This window comes from Trachemys scripta, chromosome 9 (genome assembly GCF_013100865.1).
Source record: "Trachemys scripta elegans isolate TJP31775 chromosome 9, CAS_Tse_1.0, whole genome shotgun sequence".
In the NCBI taxonomy this organism is placed as follows: Eukaryota; Metazoa; Chordata; order Testudines; family Emydidae; genus Trachemys; species Trachemys scripta.
The window spans coordinates 86,787,699-86,806,254 of record NC_048306.1 but is presented as its reverse complement, the minus strand read 5'-3'; the positions used below and the strand labels follow the sequence as shown (position 1 = coordinate 86,806,254).

At 41.6% G+C, this 18,556-nt stretch overlaps 1 protein-coding gene across 1 annotated transcript; it reads right to left on the bottom strand.

Annotated features, from left to right (window-relative positions):
* Positions 1-1,308: 1,308 nt before the first annotated feature.
* Positions 1,309-17,214, bottom strand: LOC117883205. Its single transcript, XM_034782298.1, has 7 exons — positions 17,056-17,214; positions 9,417-9,567; positions 7,761-7,854; positions 6,819-6,937; positions 5,365-5,507; positions 3,611-3,808; positions 1,309-1,548 (listed from the first exon to the last, which is right to left on the bottom strand). The coding sequence occupies exons 1-7, from the start codon at positions 17,079-17,081 to the stop codon at positions 1,437-1,439; spliced, it is 843 nt and encodes a 280-aa protein (XP_034638189.1). The 5' UTR covers positions 17,082-17,214; the 3' UTR covers positions 1,309-1,436.
* Between the last annotated feature and the right edge of the window lie 1,342 nt (positions 17,215-18,556).

The following is an 18,556-nucleotide window of genomic DNA, read 5'->3' as shown; positions in this document are numbered from 1 at the left end:
AATGTGTGCTTGCAATCTCTCAGTTTGGAATAGGGTGGCACCCACCTCTCACGAGTGCCCCCTTCTGGTGAGGTGTGAGCCTACTATTTCTTAGTTTGGGGGAACAGGGTGGCACCCACCTCTCGCAAGCACCCCCTTCCTCTCGCTGCCAGCTGATGGTTTTTTCAGTGGGTCTTCAGTGACTCAGCCCTGCGGCCAAGTCACACACATTGTCTGTAGATGGAACAGAACAAACAAACCCCTTCCGGGGTATACAGTCTTTACCTTCTGCCAAGGCTTGATCCCTGGAGAGACTGCTCTCTACAACAGTACAACTAGGCCCATCATGGTACCCTCACTTGGTCTGGCTGGGTTCTGGGCTCAGCCCTTGCTCAATCCCACAGCCAGCCATGAGCTCCTTCTTAGCAAACAATTATAAATGTATCTTTTAATGTAATCTTTGTAATGTAATCAGCCACCTTCTCCAACAACAGAAAAAAATATACTGGAAAAATAATAACAAAATAGATATAAATCGAAAGAGCCAAAACAATCTTCATCAGTCTGTTCAAAAATTTGCTACCAAACCAAGGCCATGATGATTGCATGTTATTATTTAAATAGATATGTCTACAGTTCTGTTATTAAGTATATGTTAAAGTCCCGTTGTACTCTGAAAAGTGATTAGATTCAACTGGTAGCTTCTCATTCATCAGATCGGCTCCCTGTGTGTATGCAGAGTCAGGTCTGTTGGTGTTAGTGAGCAAAAGAAGTTCTGGCTGCATTTTCACTCCTGCTAACCACGCAGCACCACACAGAAGGAGAGTCCCAAATTCCATTCCATATATTTTTAACAGAATTCCTGAAAAGTCTCACTGACCATAAGGAACTTTAAATTAGTATGGGGAGTCTATATTATATCTGAATTTGACCCATCTGTTCCATCTAGTCTGGCAACTATCAGTGCATTCAAAAGTGCTGAGTTCCCAGCAGCTCCCAAATATGAATTTAGGAGCCTAACTTTAAGCTCCTATGTTTGAAAATCTTGGCCCCAGGACTCTACTGAAGTCAATGGCGTTATGCTGGTGTCAGTAAGAAGAGAAGACAAGGCTCAATAAGCCCAATTTATCTCTAATTTAAATGTAAATCAGTGAAATGAGAACTAGGAACATGATATATTTCTAGCACTCAGGACCAGATTTTCAAACTTAGAAGTTTACAATAGCGTACGTACATTTGCACGCATTAGCTTAATTACGTGTAGGCAGATGTATACTTATGTGTGCCTAACTTTTAAAATCTGTTCCTCAGTTTTCTCTCTCTTGCACATTCAACTGGATCAAATTTCCAGACGGACTCTACAGCTGTTTGATCAGAAAAAAAGTGTATGTACTGGATTTATTAGTTCTGTTAAGTATGGCAATTCCATTAGCTCCATTATGATACAAAATACAGTGCTACAATATGGTGCACATTTTTGAAAGAAAACTGATCTCTGGAGGTGGACAATCCTCTGGCAGCTTTGGGACCCCATCCAGCATTCTCAAGTTTGGCAAATTGGAGAACACTCTACAGGAGAAATCAGAGAAAAAATAGTATTTTGAGGTATTTACTTGGATAATTTTTAAATTAAATTAAAGATTAAAAGTAGAGATGGGCCAGAAGCAAACATTGTATCTGAACAAACTAGAAATCTGGATTCAGACCCCAAACTGGGTTTGCCACTTGAGACCAGCTCTGACAAAGGATCTGAATGTTTACTGTGTTATACTGGTTTTAAGACATCGAAGTCAGTGGAGTTATACAAGCGCAAAACACCTGTAGCAGAATAGAGAATCAGGCCCATTGTATAACATATCACAAAGGGGAGGGCTTTGTAGCTTAGTGTAAGCATTAGGTTTGAAATTCCCAGGCACCTAGAAACTAAGAGTTCAAATTGCAAAGTGTTTGACTCAACTTTCATCCTGCTGTGATAGATAAACTCAGTTTTATGCATTTTATGATTGTGAGCTTCTTTTATTATAAGACAGTAAACACTTGTGTCCTGTCTGCTCTATGGACCCGATCTCAAACCTTCTGATATCAATGCATCAGGCCTTCTGTGGACATTAAAGCTCCCGGTATACTATTTCATACAAATAGTGTTTCTTCCTAGTATCTTTAATTTCTGTCATTAATGTCTGCTGCTCTCTGTGCCAGAGGTGACTGTATTCCAGTGGGAGGAGAAGGAATCCTGGCATGTATCTATTTTGGAATGTGCTTTTAAACCCTTTGGCATGAGAAGCTCTAGTCTATATCAATGTAATAAGGCAGCATTAGTAATTAAAGTTAAGTATTGACTTTCCCTCTCTTTTGGCCCTTTTGGATAAATCTTGTGAAAATGAAATGAAGTTTCATGAGATTCCCACTGTCTCATTGTTAGATCTCAGATTTCAGGGTACAATAGAATATAATTTTTTTATATATTTTTGAAAAAATTAGCTTTAAAAAACACAATCAACATCATCTCCCAAAGAAGAACTCAAAGGGAAAAAGCCTACTTGAAATTCATCCAGGTTCATAGCAAGGAGTCTCCTTTCCTTTCTCCCCTCGAGGGAGAGGGTTTTTGTACTCATGCTGGAGGGATTTGGTGCAGGCGGACAGGAAACCTCATGGAGGCTTAGGTTCCAGAGAGCAACCTAATAGATCCTGTGTCTGTAATGGGGACAACTGTCCCGCATTAGTTGTTCCCTAGGAACCTCCTGGCAGCACAGGTCTCTGAGAAGCTCAGTAAGGAGCATATTGCAGAGACTGGCTCAAAACCCCCTCCCAACCCACCTGCCATTTATTCCTGTGGAAGGGCTATCAGAGTCCTTGGAGAGTGGGGAGAATGGATCACAGAGATGAATCTCCAGGGAGTGTAACTTACACCTTCTTCTGACTCTCCCCATCAGCATTTTACACCAACTCAGATTCCCCCAGATTTACTCCTTTAGACTCACCCCCACTTTCTATCGTGTAACTTTAATCACCTGCTGAGTGTAGGGAGCCTAAGTCAGTGTAACTCACACAGTGTTGGGATGCAGAAGACAGGAGAGCATCAAGAAAAGCCTCTAACGGAGGTGCAAGAACTTGTGCCACCTTTCAATTTAGCTTACATCTTCCAACATCTTCATCCAGCTTCTTGCCATGTAAATCAATTTAGACTTCTAGTACAGTAGCAACATAGTGAGAATTGGGTAAGGCGGCTTGAGTGAAAGGGTGTCTAGCTTACACCTACAGATTGCCTCTGAACTTGGCCCATGGACTTCAGTTTAGCTCATGAGCTTGCATTCAAGAATTCATTCTCGCTTAGCTGCTGGATTACAGTGTTGTCCAAGCACTTTCTGAAAATTCCACATAGATTACAAATCCATAGGAAATTATTCCTCAGGTGGACAATAGTGACACATGTCATCTTGCCAACTGGCTCAAGTTTGCAAAACTTGTTGAACTATCCTGTGATGACAGGAGAATACAGCAAGAACAAAGCCAGTTTCCTTTACAATCCATGAAAGCTATCGCATGTCAATAGTGTATTACATTTATGCTTTCATAGGAACAGATATTTTCCCACTGTACATGTTTTTACTGACAATAATGTCGGACTTACAGCTGCCTGTAGTTTTCTTTGAACTCACAGGGGTTCCTCTTGAGTATAAGGGATTCTAGTGGAGTAGATCTCAAGTCTGATATCCCACTTAGTGTCTCAATGTTGTTATCAGCCAGTGACAAGTGACGAATCTGAGGTATCTTTGGCAGCTGTTTGAAGGATGTAAAATGATTTTTACTGACATTTAATTCTTTGCATCTGTAAAGTACAAAAATGTATGCCATCATTTATCGCATAGACAGAAGAATATACATCCTTAGTTATTGTGAAAAAATATACAGTGTACACACATAGGGCCAGATCCTCAGCTGGTGTAAACCAGCCTAGCTTTATCGATTTAAAGAGAAATAGGCCATTTTTCACTGGCTGAAGATCTAGTATATTCTTGTTAACTCATTACAATTAATTTTAGGAGGATCTGAACAGATTGTAGTAGGGTAGTGATAATGCCCCTTTCAATGTTACATCTGACGAAGTGGGTATTCACCCACGAAAGCTTATGCTCCAATACTTCTGTTAGTCTATAAGGTGCCACAGGACACTTCGTCGCTTTTTACAGATCCAGACTAACATGGCTACCCCTCTGAGTTTAAATCCAGTCTAGGTCAGCGACCAAAAGGTATTACCATCCGATGGAGGGTCAGTGGCCAACACGAACTCACTTTGGTGACCTCAAATCAGTTTCCAGAGGACAACTGTTCACGTTATAAAAACCACAGCAGCTACAGCTGGCACTTGCTGGGTCATATTCAGTAGAGGTGTGGAAGGGGGTGTGATCTGGACCTCAGTATGCTAATTTAGACTCCCTTACAGTCAGAAAGGAAAAGCAGAATGTGGGCTACTTTAACATACACCTTTTGATACCTTCTTCTGACAATTCAGTGTGTAAATCACACCAGCTTAGACTACCTTACAAGTAGATAGAGTGGTTGTAAGTAGGACTAACTAAGGGAATATGACAGAGTTAGCATAAGGTTTAATTTACACCACTGTGCACATCCTCTCTGAATGCAGCTTCAGATCCGACTTTGTTAGTAAAGAGATAGATATGCAGATTGAGCTAACTTCTCACCCCTTGACTGTGCCCTTCTCTGTTAGGGCTGAGGAACATCAAGCAAAGTGTGGGAAAGTTTACAGCCTCTGCTTTTACCTGTTCTGTGGATAAAGGAGTTCATCTTTCAGGGGCCTGATTCTGATGTCACGCAATTTTACACTGATATAACTCTATTGGGCAATGCTATTTTTTGCCTCAACAAAGGCTGCAAATGGGGGCTGAAAATTTAGCTTTACAGCTTTCTTTTACATTTTAGGATGGCTGGACCATTATTTCCCACTCCAACTATTAACACAACCGCAACTTTCCTTATATCTGACCATTAGGAAATAACTTCAATGGAAACTCCTGGCTTCCCTCCTTGATTCAAGTACCATCATCTCTATGTACATTTCCTCCTACTGACCCAATACAACAACTTTTCCTCCTAGCAGAAGATATCATTGACTTTGATGAAACTTCTCATGGAGCTATGCTCTTCTCAATATGAACAAGGTGGCAGAATTTGATCCAAAATAGCTTTTACTTCTCTTGGATATCATGAACTTAGATTAACTGGATTTTTCAATAGAATTACATGCATATATTATGCTCTGTTAATCACTAAAGGCCTGATTCTGCTCCCATTGAAGTCAATGGCAAAACTCCCTTTGACTTCTATGATACTGGATAGGACCTGGCAACAGGATTTTTCATCTACCTTGGCAACCTTATGGCACTTAGGTCTGTCAAAGAGTTGTCCATCAACCAAAGTCTTTCCACTCGAATTAATCTCCGGAGAATCCTGTTAAAGTTTTCTAGCTGGTAAAGGTCTCCCAAGTCCTGAAATGAAAGGTTCAAATTCTGGGGATGGGAAAAATGCAAAGAAAATTCTTTAGCTTATTTTTTTCTTTTTAAGTTTAGTTATTAAAATCCTTTGCAACAATAGGGTCTGTTGCAATGTGAATCTATTTTAGTATGCTAGAGTTATACCTAATTTAAAATAAACTATGATGCCAAATTTATAGAAATATGTTGCTAAATTTGTTCGGTCCACCTACCATGCAAGAGGTGGACAGGACGGATGTTTTGTTATATGAATAACAAATTACTGGAGGGTAGCTGTAGCCAGAAGAGTTACTCTGCATACATCTGTACCCTCTTCTCTTCTGACAACCCCCTCCTTTCCCTATGCTCTCCACCTTTCCCTATGCTCTCAAAGAGTTTCTCCTGAGTCCTTTTGTTCTCTTTCACCCGCTTTCACATTTGTATCTACTTCCTCACTCCCCGGTATGCCTGAAACAATCTCCCAATTATTATATGTAAAGTTCCCTCCCCAAATCCATCTATTCTCTGGACTTTCCATTTATAAAGGCCTATCTGTGCCTTTAGGCAGGGAGAGGTACCTAAGCTGTACCACCGCAAAAGCAACCCTATGAGGCACTGTGACTCAGTGTCACAATTCCTGTCTGCTACCTCATCACTATTAGAGAGGTAACAATTGACTGTTGATCCAGACCAGCAGTAAATTAGTGCCCTGAGCCCCCCCATCTGTGCCAGCTCAATTATTCTGCCCAGCATGCATGGAGGGGTGGGGGGGATTTGGATCCACTTTTCACCCATCTGTTCCAAAAAGTGACTAAGCAGGCAAGAAGCAACAAAGAGTCCTGTGGCACCTTATAGACGAACAGACGTATTGGAGCAAAGCTTTCGTGGGTGAATACCCACTTCGTCAGACACATGCATCTGATGAAGTGGGTATTCACCCATGAAAGCTTATGCTCCAATACATCTGTTAGTCTATAAGGTGTCACAGGACTCTTTGTCGCTTTGTACAGATCCAAACTAACACGGCTACCCCTCTGATACTAAGCAGGCAAATAGCTTCATTTATTTCAATGTGCCCAAATCCAAAGTACCTGGGTAGCCCATGTAGGCCCATAAGGTGGTGTGGGTGTTTACTTCCTTTCCCTACTTGCACAGGGGCCTAGTCCAAGCCCCAATCTATCTCAGTATAATACAGTACGAACTATGCACTATAATGTAATGTACTATACTGTCCCAGTCAGAGCCCTTAAATTGTTGGCCCAGTTATTTGTTTGGCTCATTGATTATACAGTACAACATACGCTTATGGAGCTATATCAATAACAATAATTAATAGTAAGATCTTACTGCACAGTTTTCCCAGTTTTCTTGCAGCCTCTGTTGCCATTTCTCTTTTTCTGTTACTTGTTTTCTTGCTTGCAAGGCATCTTCTTCTCCTCTGAAAAATAGCTCTTCTTCTGAAGGCCCTGCTCAGAAAAACATATATTTTCAATAGCTGATGTGATATGATGTCTGCAGTTAGTTACTTTTTAAGAGAATATATGTAGTTGGGAAGATATTTGAGTTGAAATAATATACATGGTATTATACCAAAGTAGGTTCCCAGACAGTAAATTAGTTTGAAGATTTTCACTATATTGTGGGTGCTAATTCAACTCTTTACATTCAATTTACAGTCACTGTGAGTTGGTGGCTTGTTATTAAATGACATTTCCTGTTCATCTTAATGCTGAATAAAAGCTTTTATTTAGGTGCCTCACTTTAGACCCCCCAGATTTGAAAATGCCGGCATATGTGTAAGCGTGTGTGTGTATATTCATAGAATATAAATATAAGTAAGATAATGCACTACGGAATTGTTCTTCCATTTAGGTCCCACTCCTGTAAACACTTACCTAATTTTAAACAAATGCCTAATTTCATACTCTGGAGTAGTCCCATTTATTTCAGCGAGGCCACTCATGGTTAAAATTAAGCATGTGTGTTACCATTTTCGGGATTGGGGTTTTACTCTGTCATCTGTTGTCTCCAAGCATTAATTTAAAAATATAGAAACTACAGTTTTGACATTCATTCCTGCTTTTTAACTCTAAATCTTACACAGCTATAGTCTGAATGATTTAAAAAAATGAAACTCCTGCAATGTAGAGGTGAAGTCAATGGCAAAATTCCCATTAACTTCAAAATGGCCAGGATTTCATCCTGGTATTTAATTCTGTTCAGGACAGAATACTTAGGATTTAAAATTAATGTGTCTTTTTTTTCAAAGGAACAAATTTTCATCTTTACCTTCTCTTACCCGGGGGCAACGAATCTGATTTCCACGAACATCATGTTCTTTTAACTCATGCCAAGTGAGATACTTGAAGGAATCTGAGGGAAGCTTAATGGAAGGATGTAAAATAAAAGAAACAAAGAATTAATTAATGGTCTTAAACATTGGGCAATATCTTCACATTTATACAAAAACCTGTGGCATTATTCCAGGAGAAAAAATATACACACAATCTTACGTAAGAACAGCCATTCTGGGTCAGACCAATGGGTCATCTAGCCCAGTAATCTGTCTTCTGACAGTGGCCACTGCCAGATGTTTCAGAGTGAATGAACAGAACAGGACACTTTCTAGTGATTCATCCCTTGTCGTCCAGTCCCAGCTCCGGCCACTTGGAGGTTTAGGGACACCTGGAGCCTGGGGTTGCATCTCTGACGGTCTTGGCTAACAGTCATTGATGGACCTATTCTCGATGGACTTATCTAATTATTTTTGTATAGATTTAGCCTTCACAACATCCCATGGCAATGAGTTCCACAGGTTGATTGTGCACAGTGTGAAAAAGCATGTCCTTTTTTTTGTTTTAAACCTGCTGCCTATTAATTTCTTCATGGGGGTCTCTAGTTCTTGTGTTATGTGAAGGGGTAAATAACACTTCCTTATTCATGTTCTTCGTACATTCATGATTTTATAGACCTTTATCATACTCCTCCTTAGTTATCTCTTTTCTAAACTGAACAGTCCCAGTCTTTTTAATCTCTCCTCCATACCCATAATCATTTTGGTTGCCCTCTCTGTACTTTTTGCAGTTCTAATATATCTTTCTAATATATTTTAGGTGAATGTTTATAGGTGAGTTGTGTTACCTTAACAATGACTTGTTAAATGCTTCATAAAAGTCAGTTATGAAATAGCACATGAATGAGAAGAGAGTATATATATACACCTCTACCTCGATATAACGCTGTCCTCGGGAGCCAAAAAATCTTACTGTGTTATGGGTGAAACCGCGTTATATCAAACTTGCTTTGATCCACCGGTGTGCGCAGCCCCCCCCCCCCCTCCCCTGGAGCACTGCTTTACCACATTATATCCGAATCGGGTTGCATTATATCAGGGTAGAGGTGTATATTATATATAAAAAAACAAAATCCAGCTTAGGACATTAGATGGAAGCACAGAAAACCTGCAGCCAGAGTCAGAAATGGAGTCTGGAGCAGAAGCTATCGGCCACGTTTTGTCTTCCCACCAAAAACTGTTCTGTGGGCACTCCCGACCAGCAGTCGCAGAGAGGAATTTCAGGGCAAGCCTCAGATTCAAAATCTGGTCTTCATAGCAATGCTAGTCCATTCCTGGCCCAGCAATTGCACCTATGCACAGCCCCACACATGGATGATGCCTTTATGCTGCTAGACATAGAACTACCTGTAATAAGATCTTTTGTAGCATATGGAGTATGCTTTTTTAGTGTGTATGTGTACCCATTTGCAGGTTGCTTATAGTACTTTCCCTAGATTAGCCAAAATTTGGCCCATCAAATCCTATCTGGAGGCTAAATGTGGGCAGAACACATCCATTATCATGTTGTAGAAAGAGAATCCATTCATAAAGTTACTTTCCATCTGTGTTTTTTTTCTATAAACTCATAACCAGACTGATAAAACACTTACTGGTGAAGATATCCCTGAGTCAGCGCTCTGCTGGAGTATTCCTCTGTGTCTTGATAAAACTGGCAAAGTAGTATCTGTATCACTTAGAGCAGAACAGTGAGAGGAATAGGATTTACAGAATCTATGGCTGCTTGTATTCAGACCTGAGGAGCTAAAGAGATAACACTTTACACCATTAATATGCTCCTAATCTGGTGAATGTGATGCAGGCTGTTTCATGGACAAGGAAAACAAAGAAGCAAGATTCCTCTTTAATGCATGTTAACTAAGGGCTGGTCTACACTTAGTCCGGACTTCGGACTAAGGTACGCAAATTCAGCTACGTTAATAACGTAGCTGAATTCGAAGTACCTTAGTCCGGACTTACCGCGGTCCAGACGCGGCCGGAAGTCTCCCCCCGTCGACGCCGCGTACTCCTCTCGGCGAGCTGGAGTACCGGCGTCGATTGTGAGCACTTCCGGGATCGATCCCAGAACATCGATGGCGTGCCTCCGGACCAGCCGGTAAGTGTAGACTAGGCCTAAGTCACAAAATGTAAATAAAACCTCATATGTGACAAGATTGTGCCAACATGATCCTCTGGGATATGCAGGGTGTGACTTCAATAGGACTGCTCACCTGAATACAGTTACTCATGCATAGATGTTTGCAGGATGGGGCCCTAACATTGTAAGGACAGGCCTTGTCATATTAGCACTTTGAAAGCCAAACTCACAATTGAAATCAACAGGAGCTTGCCTTGTGCCTGTTAATCAATGGTATGATATGGCCTGCAGAGATTAGCTGTATCTGGGGATACACTATACAGTTTGTATGAAAAACACCCTACTGTTGTGTTCTGAATCTTCTCCTTTTTTCTCCTAGCAGTAATTTTTAACAATCCCTTAAGGTTCCAGGGAAGAATTTAACTTTGTATGTAACTTCAAGCACATGTATAGTCCAAATGAATTCCCATATTTATGTGCTTTGCTAGACCAGGGCCCAAGAGAATTTTGAAAGGTACATTTTATTTAACAAAAGTGGCAAAATTACTCCAATTGTGCTTCAAAGAAAGTGAACATCTCTCAAGCCTGGGGCTGCAATTTAGAAATCTACCATGGAACTCTTTAGAAAAATCACTTTAACTTAGTAACTGGATACAGCATAATAATTTGCCTGTTACTCTACAAGCTCTTCGAACGGTCAAGAAATATCATTAAAACAATTACACAAGGGATCAGAAGTGGAAAATAAAAAGCAGCTTTAAAAGACTCTCGTGGGGATGGTAATGAAAGTTTCATGGTGAACAAGAGTGTAAAAGACAAATTAAGTAAAACAGGGAATAAAATCAAGGTTACATACCTATTTGAAAATAATCATGAATAGATTTACTACTTGCCTAAGATTCTGTTTTGCCTTTTTGAAGTATCATCAAAAACACACACAACATCTTGCCTGATTTTTATCTGGAAGCTCATAATGTTAACTCGTAAACGACAAAGTAGAAATATCATTTGTAACAATCTTATCTTTCTCGTTTTGTCTTATTTTGGGGATTGAAAGAACAACAATAAAAAATATCCAGTTGCGGGTGACTTGATTGGGAGCTATGTGGTGTGTTCCATTTCTGAAAAGAAGCCTATTTTTTTAGATGCTTTAATACGCTCTCTGTCTTTAGGCAAGCAGATATGAAAATGTTGGCCTATTTTTATATAGGTATAGTGTTAAAAATCAGCAGATGAACCATGTAGTAGCACTCTGGGGCTGGGGCTGCACCGCCGGCACTCTGGGTCTAGAGGCACTAGTCTGGGGTGGGGGCTGCTGGCTGCGGTGAGGAGGGGGGGAGGCTCTGGGCTACAGGGGGGGTGGTGTGGAAGTGGCAGGGCCTTGGGCAGAAGTTGTGGGGCTGGGGGCTAACGTCCCCCGGCCTGCGGTTCACGCACTGCCCATGCTGAAGATCCACCTCTAACTTTGGACTTTCTGCAGTCAGCATGATTGCTGCAGCAGAATCCTCTCCAATTTACTATAAAAGTCTTCTCCTACTGCATAAATGGGTATTGAATTAGCACTCAGAATTCTAGAAATGATAGCTGAAAGGAGAAGTTCAGAATGTCAGGTGGGCTGCAACAGGAGCGACAGACAGAGGATGGAGCTTTGGACTCTGCACTGTTTGATTTCAGTACGTTTCAGCTAGACAGCTAGCATTATTGTAACACAGATTTTGCTCAGGAAAGAGAATCACAGAATCATAGTGTGACGGGTTGGATCACAGAAACCCCCTTGGGAGCTGCCACCAGATGTGCAAAGACTACCCCTGCTTCTGTTTTCCCTGCCAGCTCAGGACTCCAGCACCCTGTCTTGCTGAGCCAGACACTCCCGTCTGGCTTCAGACACAGATCCAGGGTCTGAATCACCTGTCCCAAAGCTGCAAGTTTACCTGAAAACACCTCGCAGTAGTGCGCTTGTCTTTAGCACTCAGATGCCCAACTCCCAATGGGGTCTAAACCCAGATAAATCCGTTTTACCCTGCATAAAGCTTATGCAGGGCAAACTCATAAATTGTTCGCCCTCTATAACACTGATAGAGAGATATGCACAGTTGTTTGCTCCCCCAGGTATTAATACATACTCTGAGTGAATTACTAAATAGAAAGTGATTTTATTAAATACAGACAGTAGGATTTAAGTGGTTCAAAGTAGTAACAGACAGAACAAAGTAAGTCACCAAGCAAAATAAAATAAAATGCGCAAATCTATGCCTAATCAAACTAAATACAGATAATCTCACCCTCAGAGATGTTTCAGTAAGTTTTTCTCAGACTGGACACCTTCCAGGCCTGGGCACAATTCTTTCCCCTGGTACAGCTCTTGTTGCAGCTCAGGTGGTAGCTAGGGGATTCTTCATGATGGCTTCTCCCTCTCTCTTCTCTTCCCCCCTTTATATATCTTTTGCATAAGGCGGGAACTCTTTGTCTCTCTGGGTTTCCACCCCCCCTCACTGGAAAAGCACCAGGTTAAAGATGGATTCCAGTTCAGGTGACATGATCACATGTCACTGCAAGACTTCATTACTCACTTGCCAGCACACACATATACAGGAAGACTCACAGGTAAATACAGCCATCTGCAGACAATGGGAGTCATCAAGATTCCAAACCATCATTAATGGTCCACACTTTACACAATTACAATAGGCCCTCAGAGTTACATTTTATATTTCTAGTTTTAGATACAAGAGTGGTACATTTATACAAATCAGATGATCACAATCAGTAGATTATAAGCTTTGTATTGATACCTTACAAGAGACCTTTTGCATGAGGCATATCCCAGTTACTTACATTCACTTATTACCGTATTTTCTCTAAAACTGTCTCAGTTACATTATATTGACTTATCAAGTTTTTATAAAACCATATAGACTGCACAACGTCACACATAGGATTAGAGGAGACCACCAGGGTCACCTAGTCTAAACCCCTGTCAAGATGCAGCATTTGTTGTGTCTAAACTATCCAAGACAGGTGGCTGTTCAGCCTCCTTTTGAAAACCTCCAGTGAAGGAGCTTCCACAACCTCCCTAGGTGTCTGTTCCATTGTCTGCCTGTTCTTACAGTTAGGAAGTTTTTTCCTGAGATTTAATCTAAATCTGATGTGCTGTAGTTTGAACCCATTGCCTCTTGTCAGGCCCAGTTTTCTCTCTCTCTCGTTTTTAACTACTGCCTTTTAAAGTTGATCTAAAGGAAATTACAATGACTGAGGCAGGATGCAATTCAAAACAATTACCGCTTACAATGTATGAAACTACCAAAACTCTCTGCCTTGATTGCGAGGCCCTTTGGCTGGCTATGAATCTCCAGTGACACCTCAGGGAGCAGCACTCTAGATTATGTCAACTATTAAGGGGAAAAAATGAGATTTATGTTGTCTGTCCAGGCTGAGTCATTTCCCCTCACTTTGCCAGCAGTGAAAAACTGGTTACCATAAATCACAGATCTAAATCCTTATGAGAGGGGAATTAATTTCACTAATGCTCTAATGGAAACCCACTGTGGCTATAACCCCACTGCATTCTCTCTCTTCTCAGTGATGATCTCTAATGTCTTTTTAGCAAGCAGTGTTGCCTGTATTTTAGAAATTGTATGAAAGAAGGTCGAGGGAGAAACTCAAAATTGTCAAGTGAAAAACATATATTGCACATATCTTTTGCACGTGTAGGCTCCGATTCTTTTAGCTGGGCATCAGCTGAGTCTCTAATAGCATGAGTGTAGTTGTGCACCTGATATTAAATCCATGAACACAATTTCAGAAACTGATCCAATAAGCAAAAGTGGCTTAGATGTTGATTTAAAAGGGTTAAATATGGTTTGAATCAGTTAGAGCTTTGGTGCTATGGGTGGTTTCCCTATGTTTTGTTTTTCTTATGCTATACATATAAAATAGCTGCTTAATTTAAATAAAAAACATGCTGACAAATCCTGCTCTTTGTTATACCATTGTAAATCCCGAGTGACTCCATGGTTTGACTGGTGTTATCTACCTGATATAAGTGAGAGCAGAATGATCCTAAGATTTAGCTTGTGTAGCCTTGAAGATTGAAGAATTGTGGATTTTATTTTTTAGTGGTGGTAGTAGGGAATAAAACTGAAATATTTGACGTTGCAAACTGGAAGCTGTGCACATACCACAGCTACTGCACCTTTCATAAGAACATAAGAACGGCCATACCGGGTCAGACCAAAGGTCCATCTAGCCCAGTATCCTGTCTACCGACAGTGACCAATACCAGGTGCCCCAGAGGGAGTGAACCTAACAGGCAATGATCAAGTGATCTCTCTCCTGCCATCTATCTCCACCTTCTGACAAACAGAGGCCAGGGACACCATTCCTTACCCATCTCAGCTAATAGCCATTAATGGACTTAACCACCATGAATTTATCCAGTTCTCTTTTAAATGCTGTTATAGTCCTAGCCTTCACAACCTCCACAGGTAAGGAGTTCCACAAGTTGACTGTGCGCTGCGTGAAGAAGAACTTCCTTTTATTTGTTTTAAACCTGCTGCCTATTAATTTCATTTGGTGACCCCTAGTTCTTGTATTATGGGAATAAGTAAATAACTTTTCCTTATCCGCTTTCTCCATATCACTCATGATTTTATATACCTCTATCATATCCCCCCTATGCTCCAAACAATGGGTATGATTTAATGAGGTACTGAGTCATGCCAGTGAACAGATGATGTAGTCCCATGGACTTCACTGATACCTCACAGAATCAGAACCTTGCCCAATGTCAACGGCATATCAGTGAAATGGATCTGCTCCCGTTCTCATTGAAATCAATGGCAAAATTTCCATAGACAATGGGAACAGAATGGCATACATTTTCCAATTGCAGTGCAGGGCTTTATATGTCTGACTCCAACTGACTTTAAAGATAGAAAACATTAAAACCTAATGCAATGCTTTGAAAAGCTATCCCTGTGTTATCTCTGAAGATGGCAGTGAAGATGTTTGGGATGGAAACTTTTCCTATGCAGTATTTGCAATGTTTGACAATGTCAAAAGCAGTGTTTCAAAACACTTCCCCTGACACTGCTGCAAGTCTTCTAATGAAAATGGAAACATTCCAGGCTTTGCACCGGATTCTGAGTTCTGGTTCATGAGAGACACAGCACAGAACATGCATCACAAAAGGAATGGGAGCAAAGGTGCCTTTATGCCATTCCTTGCCTTGCCTTGATCCTGGGCTGCTTTGGGGGCTGGAATGTCTCTGACTATAAGTTACAGTAGCTGTGGAGTCTGGTCTAATTTATAGCAGCCTTACTCCAACTACCTGTGGACTGCTCTGCAGATCAGAATTGTCATAGTGCTTTGAACTACAGTTATTCCCCCTGCCACTCCAAAATGCTTCCTCATGCCCCAAGTCCTGTCCCCAGCACACCCATACACTGGGCAGTAGGTGAACCAAGGGCTCAGGGAGGCTAGCCCCGGGCCCGGCCCACTCCTTCTGCCTGAGTTCCCACTCCTCCTGCCCCCTTCTTCCCTGAAGGCCAGAGTGCCTCCCCCACCCTGTGGCCACCAGCCCCACCCCCTAGCCCCAGGTCATCCAAGTGCCTCCAGCCCCAGAGTGCCTGGCGGGAGGCACATGGCCCACCCTTTCCCCCAGCCCTGGAGCGCTGGGTAGGGCGCCGGGGGCCCACCCAGCACTGGGCGGTCCCATCTGCCCTAGCCCCAGTAGGCTTCCCGGAAGAGGAGCAGCTTGCCTGGGCTGGGGCCAACTAGCGGCAGGAGGGTGCCTCGGGGTGAAGTGTGGGTAGGGCCATGTGGGGCTGTTCGGGGGGCACAGCCTTCCCCAGCCTATTAGATGTGCTGCCCATGGTGGGAAGGGGGTGTTTATATTGCCCCTATGCAACTCCTATATTAAGAGAATTTCCCTGGGGCCACCGGGGCCCCTTTACAGCCCTTGCACACTGCTGGAACAGCATTCAGGAGCACCAAGAGCCCTCCGCATTTCCATCCTGCTCCTGTTGGCGTCACTGGGAACATGATCTGGCCCATATTTAACATCTCAGTGCTCCAGAGTTATTGTAATGGTGGTAAAAGGCCACTCCGAAAATACTGATGAATTTCAACAGCAATACTCAATTTAATTGAGTTTTTAGCATCATCAAGAGAAAAATAAACAAAATATGGATGTTAAACCCAAAAAGAAAAACAGCATAGGTCAAATTTTTAACCAGTTTCTAGTTGCCATTTTTTGCAAGTGAATATCAGATATCTGGTCATTTCCCTCCCCAAACTGCTCCCACAAATAGCAGTTTGTATGCACAAAATGGGGACCCAGTCACTTTGCTGGATCAGTCAGTTGCACATGCCAAAGCAGATATGCAAAAATGAACGTAACGTGAACCTACAAATCTAACGTAAACATGTCGTGTAAAAGCCAGGAAATTCAGAATTGAGACTAACCCTCCTTCCTCAGTTCACTGCACTGTGCCTAGGTATTGCAACAGGTGAGTGCAATACAGGTAAGATCAAGCATTATTCTGAGAGCTGTCTAAACCCTAGGTACAGTGGGTGACTGACTGATACTTCCTGTTTATTTTCTTGAATGGGTTTCATGAGACCCTCCATCCCTTACATCAAAAGCATTACATTTTGATGTAATGCTTTTGAAAATAATTTGGTAACATACACACCTGTACTTCATTGTTACAATGCATCTCTACCCTTAACTGTGCCATAAATTATCTTGCTTTCTGTAAAATAAAACTACCCTGCAAAAGAAATTTAATTAACATAATTAGCCATAACAGACATAACGAGCCATTACTGGTATATTTATTACTCAAATTCCATGCAGCTTTCCATGAATTTAACTGCAAATTTAGCATCTTAATCAATGTGACTTTTGTACTTATCATAAATAATCCATTTATATTAAGACACTGTGTGTCTTGCAGTAATTAAATAACAACAAGAAAGAGACATATTTCTTGATTGCTTCTATTGCATAATAGACTCTATCAGCAATTCAGGCACAGTAACTGTATGTTTTAAAAAGATATTCAATCTTGTAACACTATCTTGTTTATTCAAAGCGTGTCAAGACAACAGTACAAAGACTAAAGTTACTTTTCCTCTTTCATTCCTCCTACCTTTTGGACATGTCTTGCTGTTGCATAAACTTCTCACGACTTGCATAAAGCTATTCGTCTACAGTGAAATATTTTCTTCCCATCTTCCCCCCAATGGGGCTGTGTTCTGCATCCTTTGAAAAGTTGTAGCCCTGTTCAGAGTCTTGGATGGAACGCCATAATCACCGTTGCCAAGGAAACAAGCTGTCACCTCGCAACGCACAAACATGTGAGGAGCTATTGTTACCAATCTCTTATGCGCATCAATCGAATTCCTGTGCTGCTCTAGCTGGCAACAATTAACGCTTTTCCCAAGAGTTGTCTGGAGAGTGAGCTGACTGAAGATAGGTTGGTGATACACATGTCAAGATATGTGATCATCCTGATGGATCTCTGAAATTCTCACTCATCTTCACTTCTAGAATTTCTTGAATTGCATTCATATTTTGCCAATTTGAATTTTCATTTAGCCTTGCTTAGTGTGTCACCTATGCAAAAATTCATTGTGTGTGGTGTCCAGTTATTGAAAAACTCTAACTATAATAATTAAAAATAATACTTTGAGTGGAAAGTTATGTTGCTGTTCAAAGAATTTTTATTTTGTTTGGGGTAGGCACCACTCTTCAATGCTATTTATCATCCTGACCTCACATAAAACTGTCAACCATCATATACTCAAATCTTCCAGGCCCCTCTTGTTTCTGAGTATGAATGCAAATGGACATTCTTTGGTGGAAAATGACAGCAGCTAGTGTTGTGTCTGTTTATGTATGGTATTTCCCTTATAGAAAATTCAACAGCCAGTCCAATAAACCCATCCTTATACAGACCCAAAGAAGCACTCAAATTGATGGGATTGTAATGAGCCATCAAGGGCCATGTCCTATGGACTTGATCCAATGTCCATTGAAGTCAATGGAAGATTTTCCATTGATGACAGTTGGTGTGGGATCAGGCCCTGTCTCTAAAGGGGTGTTTGATTAAACAGACGATGACAGCTGTCACAGAGTGGCTGTCCCCCTGTGGTTGAAATAGGTTCGGCTCCACTGTGCTAGAGAAATGCTCCCAGTTGAGCCAGTTAAGGGGGCCGGACTGTACGTGGGTCAGAAGGAGTTCAGTGAGGACAGAGCTAGAAGGGGAACTGCAGAGTGAAACTGCAGGGAGAGAGGGGCTCCTGCAGTGGTCCCTGAAAAAGGGAATTGGGGCTGGAAAAGAATACTGAGCTGAAAGTTTTATTGTCCATTGGAAGAAGGCAAAGAAGGCAGGCCAGGCCTTGCACCTTCTCTAGCTGCCCAGACAGCAGGAAGGGACAGTACCTAAGGGAGGAGGAATTGTGCCCAGCAAGGTTGGGTGGAGGATTTTGTTGTTGTTGTTGGTTACTTTTTGGGATTTTGTGTCAGTAAAGAAACCAGACCCCAAGCCCTGAAGAAGGGGAAACAGGGGCAGGGCACTGCAGAGGCATCTCTGATGTGAGGGGGCACTATGGTGTTATAGTAACACAGGACAGATTATGCCCTTTTGA